Source organism: Lolium rigidum, chromosome 5 (genome assembly GCF_022539505.1).
Source record: "Lolium rigidum isolate FL_2022 chromosome 5, APGP_CSIRO_Lrig_0.1, whole genome shotgun sequence".
Taxonomy (NCBI): domain Eukaryota; kingdom Viridiplantae; phylum Streptophyta; class Magnoliopsida; order Poales; family Poaceae; genus Lolium; species Lolium rigidum.
Genome location: NC_061512.1, coordinates 248,461,029 through 248,473,277, shown reverse-complemented (window position 1 = coordinate 248,473,277; position 12,249 = coordinate 248,461,029). Strand labels below are relative to the sequence as shown.

Here is a 12,249-nt window from a genome sequence, read left to right as displayed (position 1 = left end):
GTCTACTGTGAAATTATAGACGCCATGAATAGGGGTGCGTGGAAGTTAGCTATCCACGTTCCGGAACCATGACTTGGTTTCGAGATCTTATGGGTTTCAACTCTAGCCTACCCCAACTTGTTTGGGATTGAAAGGCTTGGTTGTTGTTGTTGTTGTTGTTGTTGTTGATCTTGATGGAATTGAACTGTTTCCTGCGAAACTGCTGCATTCCAAGCAATCCTGAACATAGCATCGACTATCGTCGTAGATTGTTGTATTTCCCTTTTGAAACCGCTGTATTTCCAAACAGTAAGTAAATTGAAACCATATTCCCAATTCATTTTTTCCAACTAATCTTATGTGGGTCCCACGGGCAGTTGGCGAAACTCCACTCGCTAGTGTTGCTGCTTCGCCGTCCTGTTCCAATCCAGACCACAGAGCCCGCGGCCGCCGCGCAACACACACGGCAGCACAATGCAGCAAGCTGCGCTCCTCCTCCGCCCTCTCCTTCCCGCCAGTCCTCCCCTCGCCGCCCCGCGACGCCGCCGTCGCGTCGGCTACCGAGGCGTCCGCGGGAGATGCGCCCCCGGTGAGGGCGCGGAGTGGCTGAGCTCGGCGGTGGGGGAGAAGGTGGACGAGCTGCTGCGGCGCGAGGAGAACCGGGCGCTGCTGGACGGCGTCGAGGCCGCCGAGCGCCGCGTGGAGCTCGCCCGCGCCGCGCTCGCGGACATCGAGCGCCAGGAGGCCGAAGCCCGCCTCGCCAGCGACGAGCTCCGCCTCCTCCAGAAGCGCCGGGACGAGGTACATCAAAAACCGCGGCTTGGTTGTTCATACTGCAGGTGGTAGTTGGTACTGCACGTAACCTGTTCGGCGTTTTGCTCGCTCGGCTGTACCACTGCCAGTGATGCACCCGCGTTGCGTAGGTCACTCATGGCGCCTGTACTGTGCGTGCGCCCAGCCCCCATACGCAAGCCGCACAGTGGGCAATACGTAGCACGAACCCGCACCACCAGTGCGCCGCTGCTTATTTCTGGCGCCATTCTAGACCACTGTTGATATGGACCATATGGTAGTACTGTGTGTGTCTACCCTGTCCCTACGACTACGATGTTTATAGTGGTTGCCGATCTTGTGTTTGAACTATTGTGGCGCCGACGAGCGCGAGCAACGATGAATTATGCGCTCTAATTAGCCAAACAGTAGGAGCACGCAATAGGTGTGATTATAAAGGTATTACGTGCAGCAATGCAGATGGCGGTACTGTGCTAGATAGACTAGCAGCAGAAAATTTGAGGTTTACTGCTTAAGCTTCACAGACAAGAGAACTGCTATTTGTGGGATTCATTAACTCTAGAGAGTTTAAGAAGCCTGATGGGCATCATATTTCCTTCTATTTCTATACCAGTAGACTTTTCCACCTCTACATGGTTCAAGTCTTCAAGACACCCTGTCAAGCACGTAGATGTCAGTAACCCTGCTCGATTCATCATCCTCTGTTATGTATATCCAGCTTGAGTGGCATTGTGGAAGCACAGCTCATTGCAAATATGCTGATTTGTTTGGTAAACTGAGATAAATGAGATGTTTCCATTTCTTCTGAGCAATCATAAAGTCGTGGTGCCATGTGCCATGTTCATGTGGTCCCATGGTGATGAAGGCAGAGTGATTGTTAGTTGTGATATCAACTTTATATGATAGCTTAATTCTGCAATCATCAAAATACCTTTCCTTCAATAGACATAGGAAAGACATGCCTTTTTTATATAGGTTGGTGCTCCCTGTGCATTTCTTCGTAATATGTTTATAATGCTTGATTACATGAACAAGATTGTAGAGTCCCAGCGGGAATTGCAGCAGGCAAGAGAAATGATTAATGAGGCACAACTTTCTTTGACTTCTAGTCTTGAGGATCGAGGCTTTTGGGATACTTCAAGTGGAGAAGATATCGACAAAAATAGCGAGAGACTTGAGTCTGTAAAAGCTGCAGCAATTTCCTCTATAATCGGTGTTCTGGCTAGTTTGCCCATATCTTCCTATGAAGTCCAGAGTTTACCCCAGCTGTTTATTCGATCATCGGTTGTTCTCATAAGTTGTGCGTTGTTTGGAGTCACATTCCGGTATGCAGTTAGGAGGGATCTGGATAATATCCAACTTAAAACGGGAGCTGCTGCTGCATTTGCTGTTGTTAGAGGTAAAAATAGATGATGCCATTTGTATAAAATTCTCAGCAAACATTTCTTACAACGGTTATTTTCTTTACTGAAACTGAATTTTTTGCAGGTCTTGCTTTGCTGGAATCAGGGAGGCCCTTCGAGCTGAGCACTGATGCCTTATTGTCACTAGCTCTTGATGGTGCAGTTAGTGTGGTTGGGAGCATTTTCATATTTCTGCCTTCTGCTATTGCACTGGACTATTGTTTTAAGATGAGATTTTTGAGTCCATTCCCTACAAGAAAACAATAGATTCTGTGATTAATCTGTAAGATCAACATTTATATTGGTTACTCCGTTGATGATATGTAATTTTGCAGATTTCTTAGATTCATGATGGGAAATATTTCTCTGCGCAACCAAAGTTCCCTCAAATTCATCAATATGCTTTCTGTTTAGCAGCTGGATCTTGTCTTGTTTCTCAAGTCTTATATGAAACCGATAACTCATAGCTCCACGGTGTACTTGAAGTTTGCTTCCTCTGTATGTGTTCTTTCTGTATCATTGACTGGGTGGGATGCAATAATTTGTTTTTGTTTCTCCCTTATGATTGATTGTTCGCACCCAGGGTAAGTTTTGATTTTCTTTTGAATCAAATGATTTGGGATGTCTGTTTCACACCAGCGGGAAACGCTGCACAACCTGGTATGTCTATTTTTCACCTACAAAAAACCTGGCATTGCTCATGCATCAGTCTTCATCCTTGTGCAGAGAGAATTCGCTACTCCTTATAATGGCCCACTGTTCTAAAATTCTGATGCAGAAGAAACATTGTGTGATATCTTTCTTCTGTATGTTGTGTCTGATATTCTACATTGCTTAATGCTCTCTGGACAGTACTTGTCTACTACTGTTCTTCCATCCATTTCTTGATTGCTGTGAAGCAACTAGCTGTTAAACTGTGCTGAAATTCCATACAGTATTATTCTGGTGTTTCGTATAGCGCCAAGCCGGATGGAACTAGGTGCCATGTTATTGCATCGCAAATATGGGTCCACCTGAAGGTTTGCACTGTAGACGGATGGATGTAGAACAGACGTTTCTGCTTCTGAGATTTGGCGACATGTACCTGGGGCTATTTTCATTCATCAAGAGTCTTGGACACAGCCTGAACAAATGAAAGTTTCTCTCAAAAAAAAAAAAACTAATGAAAGTTGGAACTTGCTGGCATTGTGAAGAAGACATGTAGGCCTCAGCACCATACTCAATGGTGGTGGTGGTGGGGGATTGTGCAGGGAAAGCGCCTCATGAACCGTCATACGGACAAGGTTATCTTCTCATAATCTCTTGTATGATAATTTGATGATTAGTAGATTACGTTGCATTTTAGTTTTGGAGCAAACTGCCGCATGTGGACTGCCATAAAAACATCTTTGGATACATTGTATGTGGCAGGCTGATTAGAGATGAGAAAGCTAATGACAACCACCTGTATGTTTGCTTCTCGTTATTGTATTATGAAAAGATTTTTGTTCCAAAGCTGATCCCTAAAATTTTCTGACCTCCTTCAGCATACAATTTGCCCAATCTTTTGCAATTATTTTTCTCAATTTGCTTATTTGAATAATAAAAATGCAAGGTTGAACATCTCAGTGTTTAGAACAAGATTGCCTTGATATGACAAACAGATTGTGAAAAAAGGCCACGAAAACATCAGCAAAATATTGAAAATTGATACATATTACATAAGTGAGAAATTATAAAATATATAACATAATAAACTAGTATTGACATCTAAAAGGGTGTCATAGATTTTTCTAAATTTGGATGTATCTAGACGCTTATAGATACATCCAAATTTAGACAAATCTGATGCATCCAAATTTAGGCAAATCCGCGACACCCTTTTCGGGACGGTGGGAGTATTATTTTTAGAAAGGAAGCAGAATACTTGGGACCTGCGGCTGAACTTTTGCCAACAAATTGCATGCAGATGTCTCTGCCAGCCATTAGCTTCCTATGCATTTCTACACTGGGACTCAATACTTGTCTATTGCCCTCAAATGCCATATCATGTACCTGCTGATTGCCAACTTGCAGGATTTCTGCTTGTTACCAGTATCTGACTGCTTGGGCCATCACAGCCCATTGGTGTCTACTGCTCTATAAACAATTCACAATCACACCATACACCAAGACACAAGTGAAAGCATCTGCATGCCACTTCTCTTGGCATTGCAACCGGTAATAATCTTGAGAATATGAACAAAGTGCATGAGGATTACATCTCTTTGAAAAGTTAGAATGATGACAATATTTGTACAGATGTCAAGTATCTGACTAACTAATGAATTTCTATTTAACTCTGTTGTCACGTTCTTAATCTGGGTTTTGTCAGCTGTTAAAGAATAAAACTATACTGGTCTAGTCCTGTCTGTGAGGAAATCTCACCTACTCAGTCCATCCTATGACCCTGAGATGACTACTTCGTTAGAAGTTTGAATGATATCAGGGGCCAATTAGGTCTCATCGATTCTTTCTGTGGGTCCCCAGTATGCACATGCACTATGCCACAGTTTGGTGGTTGGATTATCTCTGAATCATTCACTACCCAGTGTGATTAGTGAAATTGACCTTTGTTTACCATGAGAGTGCCACAAGTGTGCATATCTACCTTTGTGAAAGAATTTCCTTCACTCAAGTCAAGCCAAGGCAGTTGCAACCAAAAGTCCATTCTCTTGTCTCCTGGACCATCCAATTATGAGACTAGTATCTGTATATAAAAACCATGCCTTGCATTTGAGGATCTGAGGTACTGTCTGGCTTTCACTTCTGACTCCAGATTGGCTCTAGAGAGATGGCCCTAAAGGTATACAGTTAACTCGTGCTGATGCACGATTTGTCGGTGTATAGTGTATGCTGCAAAGTACAGGTCTTTGCAGTGTCTGCTTCTCTTAAACTGCGTGTAAGATTGAAGTCGTGTTCTTGTATTTGATGATATTGCTAATGATCTACGTGTTCTTATGGCATCACCAGGTGTTCAATTGGCTGAATCGGAAGATGCATTCTAATGTTGAGTACTGCACCATTGATGAAAATAAGAGTAAGCATGTCAGGCTACCTCCGTTTTATGTGATCATACATTTCATTCTTATGGCATCAACTTTTTTTTAAAATGGAACAGCCATGGAGACAGAAGACTCTGTGCGTGAGAGTGTGGCTGAGCAAGACACTGAAGCCCTGCTGCTTCGTGATGTGCTGCTTAATGGCATACTTGCGATTGGGACTCTTGGCCATAACGTGAACTCCCTGTGCGCTGAGGCCTGTCATGAACAACATGAGTTCATCAGCATGGATAGAGAAAAGGTGGAGCAAGAGAAGTACGAAGAGGAAAAGAGTGGGGATAAAGACGACACATCAGCTATGCCACCAAGTGAGCCGGAACCTGCTGTTGAACCTGCCCAGATGCGTTCATCGTCGACGAACGAGTACAACTTCACATGTTCTGTAAAGGAAGAAATCTTGATGTGTGAAGTTGAAGTGGAGGATGTTGCTAAAATCCAGGAACAACCACTTCTGATGGTAGAGAAGGTGGAGAAAGTGAGAACTACGCTTGCTGATCTATTTGCAGCAGAAACATTCTCATCAAGTGATACAGGGGAGAAAAGTTACCAGAAGTCTGTCATAATTGCTGGGGCATCAGCTTCAAGGGCTACATTATGTATGGATAAGATGCATCAAAAGAAGCCAACAAAGCCAATGCCAGATCCACTGAAGGCTACCAGAAAATTAAGTCGAGTATGGCTTTCTTCGTCCCTATCTTATACCTGTTGCAAGTATCCTCATTTTATGGAAGCATTGACTTCAGTTTCTCTGCTGCCACGACTAACATTCTTTCCTTTTTACCCAAACTACCAACACTACTGTACACCAATTTGCATTATTTCAAGTTCAACAGACATCAGTCAGTACTCAAATGAGTCTGCAACCCGCAAATTTAAGCTTGCCGTGTTACACTGTTTGTTACTAAGCTACAAATGGTTCAAATTCACCACTTTACTGCATGGGCAGTGTTTTATTTGTTGCCCATTTCTTTTACCGGAGAGTATCTTGATAATAGACAATCACTAACTTGTCATCATCTGATGGTATTGGTCATCTATGTAAATAAGTAGGTCATGAGGAAGATGTTGGGGAAGAAGATCCACCCAGAGCAGCTCAATGGGCGTAGTAATGCAGAGGGACCTCCACTACTTGATGCCTAAGCTTGCGGGCAAGTTTGTTATCTCTATCTGGTAATCTACTATCTTGAATTTATTTCAGTTGACCTTCGAATTATATACCAATGTTCAAGGATCATCAAATCAACATGACTGTTGTCTTACGGACAGTTACATACCATTTCATGGTTGCTTGGATTTTCTTCCTTGGATCCCAGTATTTATAATAAAATATGCTGTTTCTCCGGCAGTTTTAGTGTAGGATGGGTCCCCTTGGTCAATATAGGTACTATGTTGATGGGTCTGACAACTAGCCATGACCTACAAATCACATTTGAACTATGGAAACTGAGTGTGTTCAGACTTACATGTGGCAACATTTTTGTGGGGATAAAATGTGTCAATTTTGTCGGCTTCAGTAAGGCGAGTCATTGCCTATATGAAGTTGGTCAAAGTGTCAGCAAACAGAAGCAATTAGTGTGAGAAACAAAAACAACATAATTATTGACGAAAAATCGAAAATAATCCTACGATGAAGCTGATGATAGTTTAAGTAGTAGAAAGAATAATGTAAGTTTGAGTGCTTATGGGTTTGGACGACAGCCCTTCGCAACCTGACTCTTATCATGATCTTTGAATCTTATCATGGAACTTCCTCTGGTGGGAAGAGTGACACCAGTTGAACAAACACCTGGGAACTAGAAAATAGAAGGCATGGGGTAGTACTAACAGGTATCACCTCTCCGCCATGTCCCGGAGCTTTCTTAGGCAAAATGAGCACATGGTGCTGTCCAGTTGCGTGCGCAAAGCTCTGCAAGTCTAATACGACGAGCATGCGCTGAAAATTCCTAGCAGACACGCAACTAGCCAGGCAAGGTAAAAGTTTATGTATGGGTTGAAACTACGATTGGACCAACTCGCCAAAGCAAACATTCTCATCACTGTATACAAACTTTGAGTGAAATTCATCCACAGTAACTGAATTTTTTTTTTCTTGCTCTCTATTTCCATTTGTCGGGTGCCCGGGTGCCGTAACAGTTGAAGCTGTAGGAATTTAACTGTATGCAGAGTTGCAGATAGCAACCGATATGCTAACTGAGATATGTTTTGGTTTTGCAGGATACCTTGGATCCCTACAGTACCCCGGATTCCTTTGCTCGAGAGAAGCATCCAACCACAACGTTTCGGTCAGACAATGTGTTCCGGTCCTTGATCCGCTGCCTGTTCGCTCACCAGTGACGAAGAATAGCCCGCCTAAATTATATAACTATTACTCGTAGTATTTTATTGATTCGCGTGTAAAGCTACAGTTGAGGTGTCCCGTCCTGTAAGATGTTCTCCTACTGCATGTCCCCTGTGGTGCCGTACTGTCTCGTCGTCGTCCGTGTGTCGAGATCAATAAATCTTTTGCTCTATCCACTCGTATAGTATGCATGGTACCATCGCTTCAGCAGCTGTCCACACTGCTCATTTATCTTTGTACTATTATATCATTGTGAATCAAAACATATTGTTGCGATTGGCTGGAACCACAAAGCTCGATTCTTTTGGACCACTGGATCAAGATCCGACGGTAATCCTCTTCTTTGTCCGGTCAATCCTTGTACCGTGCTCAATTGGATGTCTTGCGTTACCATGTCGTCTTACAATGCTCTGATCCAACATGAATGACCACATGTCATTCTTTGGTGCTGGTTCCCTAACGGTAACCTACAACTCCGGCGAGTTTTCCGAATGTTCCTGTCTCTGGCCATTACAAGAACACCCAAGACGAAAATAAAAATAGGCCAACAAAAATTCGCCGCCTTATTTGACCTAAAAACTCAACAAGGCAACGTGAGCCTAGCTCGACACCGCAAATTCTCCGCAACGCCAGAGCCACGGAGTTGTTGTAATTGTGGTCGGGAGGTCACTGAACATTTGCATGAGACGTCGTCGAGGACGACCCAAACCACAAAAAGTTGACCTAAAGAGATACCCAACCAACATTGATGCCGAAAGCGCCACTACTTAACTTATTTAAAAAACCAACATCACCACCGTGAACTGAGGTGGAAGCGTCATGGTTGATGTTAACAACCACGTACAACCGACGAAACAAATCTTGCAGAACCATGGCCTGCGGAGATGTCGATGCATGGTCGTTATAGGTACCTTTTCCACTATGTTATCGCCTCACATGAGGAAACCCAAACCTTACAAACTAGACCAAGGCAACTTGAAAGCATAAACATTGATGATTCTCCTGCCTCCCTGCACCGAAACCGACCACCGAAGGCGAGGGATACTGATGGAGAAGGGATGCGTGGTGGGTACTTTTTGGAGTAGAGGGAAAAGGAGAGGTCTAAAGTACCCAGATGCGAACTCTTATGAGACCTTCGGTGTACAATTGATCTCCCTCGTATCTCGATATTAATGCTCAGAGTTGCTACTCCTCATTCGACTTACAAGCAGTTATTTCTCAACCCAGTGTTAATTGTTTGATGGAAACCTTCTCGTCCGTTAGGGCATGTGCATCGGTGTTATATTAGCAATGCCACGTAGGACAATCACTGAGTTGGAAGAGAGAGAGAGAGAGAAAATATTTGCATTGTCTTAGCTAAGCGTGGATTCTTAGTATGATATTTCCTTCGCTGCACGAGATGATCGACTTATCTTACTCATATTTATTCTTATTCTTATTTTAACAGCAACTAATTTAAAATCATGTAAATATTAATTGTTGGAGATAACTTAATAGATGATCCATACCATGTTTTCGTTGGGAGCGATTAATACTCAGTCGATTGAGATTTAACTTAATTTTCTGTCAAATATCAGTTGCAACTACTCATGGCCAACATTGATGGTGAAACAAACCAACATCTAAATTTTTTTCTCGGTTGCAACTCATGACTAGTATGAATCTAAAAGCAATCGAACGGTTTTCGGGTTACAATTCATGACCAGCACAAATCAGGATGTAATTCAACGATATTGGAGTCGGCTGAGAACATTCTCAGTCGACTGAAGAAAAATGCCAAAGCGGCGGCCGCAGCCCGCAGTAGCATGGGCGCATGGCAGACGAGGACGATCTGCAAAGCGGCGGGAAATGCACGTACCGGCGCGTGGATCTCTCTCAGTCTCATGTCCGGACGTCGGGCTCTGTCTCCCCGCCAACTCGCGCGGAGACGTGCGCGTACGGGTTCAGTCGTCAACATCGCGAGCAGCAGTGCCGGCGCGGGTGCGTGCTCCCTATCGGCGACTGCCTTCGCACTCAGCGTCCCTCGCCATGTCGGATCTGAACTTGAACCTGAACCTGATGGCAACGCGCCAGCTATCTAGCGCGTTCCTGTTCAGCGCCCTTATGATTACACTACGAGCCTAATTCGCCGTCGCCGTCGCCGTGGCCTGCCTAGCTCGCCTTGGATCCGCTGTTGCTGCGGCGCCGTCTCTCGTCGGCGAGCGGCATGCACAGCTGTACGTGAGTGAAACGACCGACAAGCAGCGGTGGCGCTCATGGAGTCTGCCGTACGTTCGTTAGAAGCAGTACCGGCCGGTTGCAAATCGCCAAACATGTATGCCTCCGCCGGTCCTCCCCCTTTTGGAGAAGACTAGGAATCTAGGGCAGCCAGGCAGGCTGAAAGATCGATGGTTCAACCATCGTTGGGCTGGGCCAAGATCGTCATGGTGGGTTTGCATGGACCAACTGATCACTTGATCCCCACTAGCCACTAGGCCATCATCGACGATCATGGAAATGTTTGATTCGGAGAGATTTTTCCTTCCGGGAATGCTACAAAGAGGGCGACCTCCTCGCCGCCCCCCGCGAGTCACGGCGTCGGATTCTGAGCCTGGACCGGATGGCGACGTGCTAGCTAGCGAGCGGATCACCGTTCGGCGCCCTTATGATTACGAGCTGGTACGAGCTTTGCCTAGCTATCTGCTCCTTGTTCATTCGTCGCCGTCGTGGTCGTGCCGGCTAAGCTAGTAGGGGCTCGGCATACCTGCTTGTTCCCGCCGTCGCCCGTCGTGGTCGCGCTGGCTAAGCTAGTACGGGCTCCGCCTGTTAAACATGAAGCTTCTAGTACATCTCGTAGAGATAAGTTGTTGTAATCTGTTGTGATCTTAACGGTGTAGATAAACCGTTCTAGATCTTTACTTGTTGATCAATCTAATCTGTAACAACTATGTAAATCTATCTGGTCGTTTGACCTCTATATAACACGCAATGCGGCCGAGTACCAAGGCACGCTTCAAACCATTCTATACAGAATTTCCACATGGTATCAGAGCTTGTCCTCTCAACATCCATGGCGAGCTCATCCACCAACCCCATCGCCGGAACCAACTTCGGCCACAACATCACCGAGAAGCTGACCAAGAGTAACCATGTCCTATGGAAGGCTCAGGTCATGTCTGCCATCAGGGGTGCTCAGATGGAGCCCTTCCTCGACACCGAGCAGGCTCTGCCTGCCAAGGAGATCGAGGTCACCCATGGCGACAAAACAGAGAAAGAGGCAAACCCTGCCTATGCTACGTGGCTGGCAAAAGACCAGCAACTTCTGTGTTTTCTTCTGACCACCTTGTCTCGTGAGATCTCCACACAGGTCGTCAACAACACTACCTCGGCAACGTTGTGGGCGGCCATCCAAGGCATGTTCACATCGCAGACGCGCGCCCGCACCGTCAACACGCGCATCGCCCTCGCCAATCTGCAGAAGGGCAACATGACCATTGCCGAATTCTTCGGCAAGATCCGAACTCTGGCGGATGAGATGGCCGCTGCAGGCAAGAAGCTGGACGAGGAAGACATCGTCTCCTACGTCCTCGCCGGGCTCGACTCGGACTACAACTCCATCGTCTCCGCCATGTGCTCCCGCGTCGAACCTGTCACCGTCGCGGAGCTGTACTCGCAGCTTCTCAGCTACGAGACGCGCATCGACCTTCTCCATGGAGGAGGCAACCAGTCTTCCGTCAACACTGCTTTCCGTGGTGGACGTGGAGGCGGCTTTGGACGTGGTGGCGGTGGTCGAGGTGCACCTCCACCCCCTCCACAAGGTCGTGGCAATGGAGGCCGCGGCAACTACGGCAACGGCAGCAACGGCTCCAACTACAACGGGAACACCCGCAGCAACAACAACGGTGGCACTGGCAACAGGCCACGCCCCCAGTGTCAGCTGTGTGGCAAAACTGGCCACATGGCGCACAAGTGCTGGGAGCGCTACAACCCAGACTTCGTCGGCGTTGAGGAGAAGAGCGCCGGAGCTGCAACCACTTCTCCATACGGGGTGGACACCAATTGGCAGTCCAATTGGCACATTGACTCTGGCGCAACAGATCATATCACTGGAGATCTCCACAAACTGACCATCCGCGACAAGTACAACGGCAATGATCAAGTCTATACTGCAAGCGGGTCAGGTATGGACATTAGCCACATTGGTCATTCTGTTGTTAGTACCTCTGGTCGTGATCTATACCTCAAAAACATCCTTCATGTCCCTCAAGCTAGCAAGAGTTTACTATCTGCTAGTCGCCTTGCTGCTGATAATAATGCTTTTGTCGAAATTCACCCTTACTCTTTTTTCATAAAGGATCGGGAAACCAGGAAAACGCTCCTCCAAGGTCCGGGTAGACGAGGTCTCTACCCTCTTTCGTCCACTCCATCCAGCTCAAGAAAGCATGTCTTCAGCGCCATCAAACCGTCCCCGGAGAGATGGCACTCTCGTTTAGGTCATCCGTCATCGATCATAGTCAAAAAAATTATCAGTAGCAATAATCTTCCTTGTTCAAGTGAGTCAAGTGAAGAGTCTGTGTGTGATGCTTGTCAGAAAGGCAAAAGTCATCAACTACCCTATCATAAGTCATTTAGTGAATCTAGTGCTCCCTTAGAGCTAGTGTTTTCGGATGTTTGGGGT

The 12,249-nt window shown here is 45.9% G+C and overlaps 2 protein-coding genes and 1 non-coding gene across 9 annotated transcripts; all 3 read left to right on the top strand.

Annotated features, from left to right (window-relative positions):
* The first annotated feature begins 453 nt into the window (after positions 1-453).
* LOC124651359 lies at positions 454-2,517 on the top strand. The gene is made up of 3 exons (XM_047190457.1): positions 454-780; positions 1,807-2,170; positions 2,260-2,517. The coding sequence occupies exons 1-3, from the start codon at positions 454-456 to the stop codon at positions 2,439-2,441; spliced, it is 873 nt and encodes a 290-aa protein (XP_047046413.1). The 3' UTR covers positions 2,442-2,517.
* Positions 2,518-2,566: 49 nt separating this feature from the next.
* Positions 2,567-7,799, top strand: LOC124651357 (protein TILLER ANGLE CONTROL 1-like). 7 transcript variants are annotated; one of them, XM_047190455.1, is made up of 6 exons: positions 2,632-3,457; positions 4,123-4,998; positions 5,166-5,232; positions 5,314-5,927; positions 6,305-6,424; positions 7,469-7,799. In XM_047190455.1, the coding sequence occupies exons 2-5, from the start codon at positions 4,987-4,989 to the stop codon at positions 6,392-6,394; spliced, it is 783 nt and encodes a 260-aa protein (XP_047046411.1). In that variant the 5' UTR covers positions 2,632-3,457; positions 4,123-4,986; the 3' UTR covers positions 6,395-6,424; positions 7,469-7,799. The 7 variants fall into 7 exon arrangements, with proteins under 7 accessions (XP_047046406.1, XP_047046411.1, XP_047046410.1 ...); XM_047190454.1 differs by having other exon boundaries at positions 4,123-5,232; XM_047190450.1 differs by lacking the exon at positions 7,469-7,799 and having other exon boundaries at positions 2,567-2,672; positions 2,758-3,457; positions 4,123-5,232; positions 5,314-6,417.
* Positions 7,800-11,124: 3,325 nt separating this feature from the next.
* LOC124658529 lies at positions 11,125-11,263 on the top strand. Its single transcript, XR_006989258.1, has one exon. It is a non-coding gene; the product is annotated as a small nucleolar RNA Z247 (small nucleolar RNA).
* Positions 11,264-12,249: the final 986 nt, after the last annotated feature.

Bases quoted from the DNA above. Each gene is read 5' to 3' on its own strand.
- LOC124651357 (XM_047190450.1), top strand. From the start codon at position 5,124: ATGATATTGCTAATGATCTACGTGTTCTTATGGCATCACCAGGTGTTC. The intron at 5,233-5,313 runs GTAAGCATGTCA...AAAATGGAACAG, and splicing joins CACCATTGATGAAAATAAGA to CCATGGAGACAGAAGACTCT.
- LOC124651359 (XM_047190457.1), top strand. From the start codon at position 454: ATGCAGCAAGCTGCGCTCCTCCTCCGCCCTCTCCTTCCCGCCAGTCCT. The intron at 781-1,806 runs GTACATCAAAAA...TACATGAACAAG, and splicing joins TCCAGAAGCGCCGGGACGAG to ATTGTAGAGTCCCAGCGGGA. The intron at 2,171-2,259 runs GTAAAAATAGAT...AATTTTTTGCAG, and splicing joins TGCATTTGCTGTTGTTAGAG to GTCTTGCTTTGCTGGAATCA.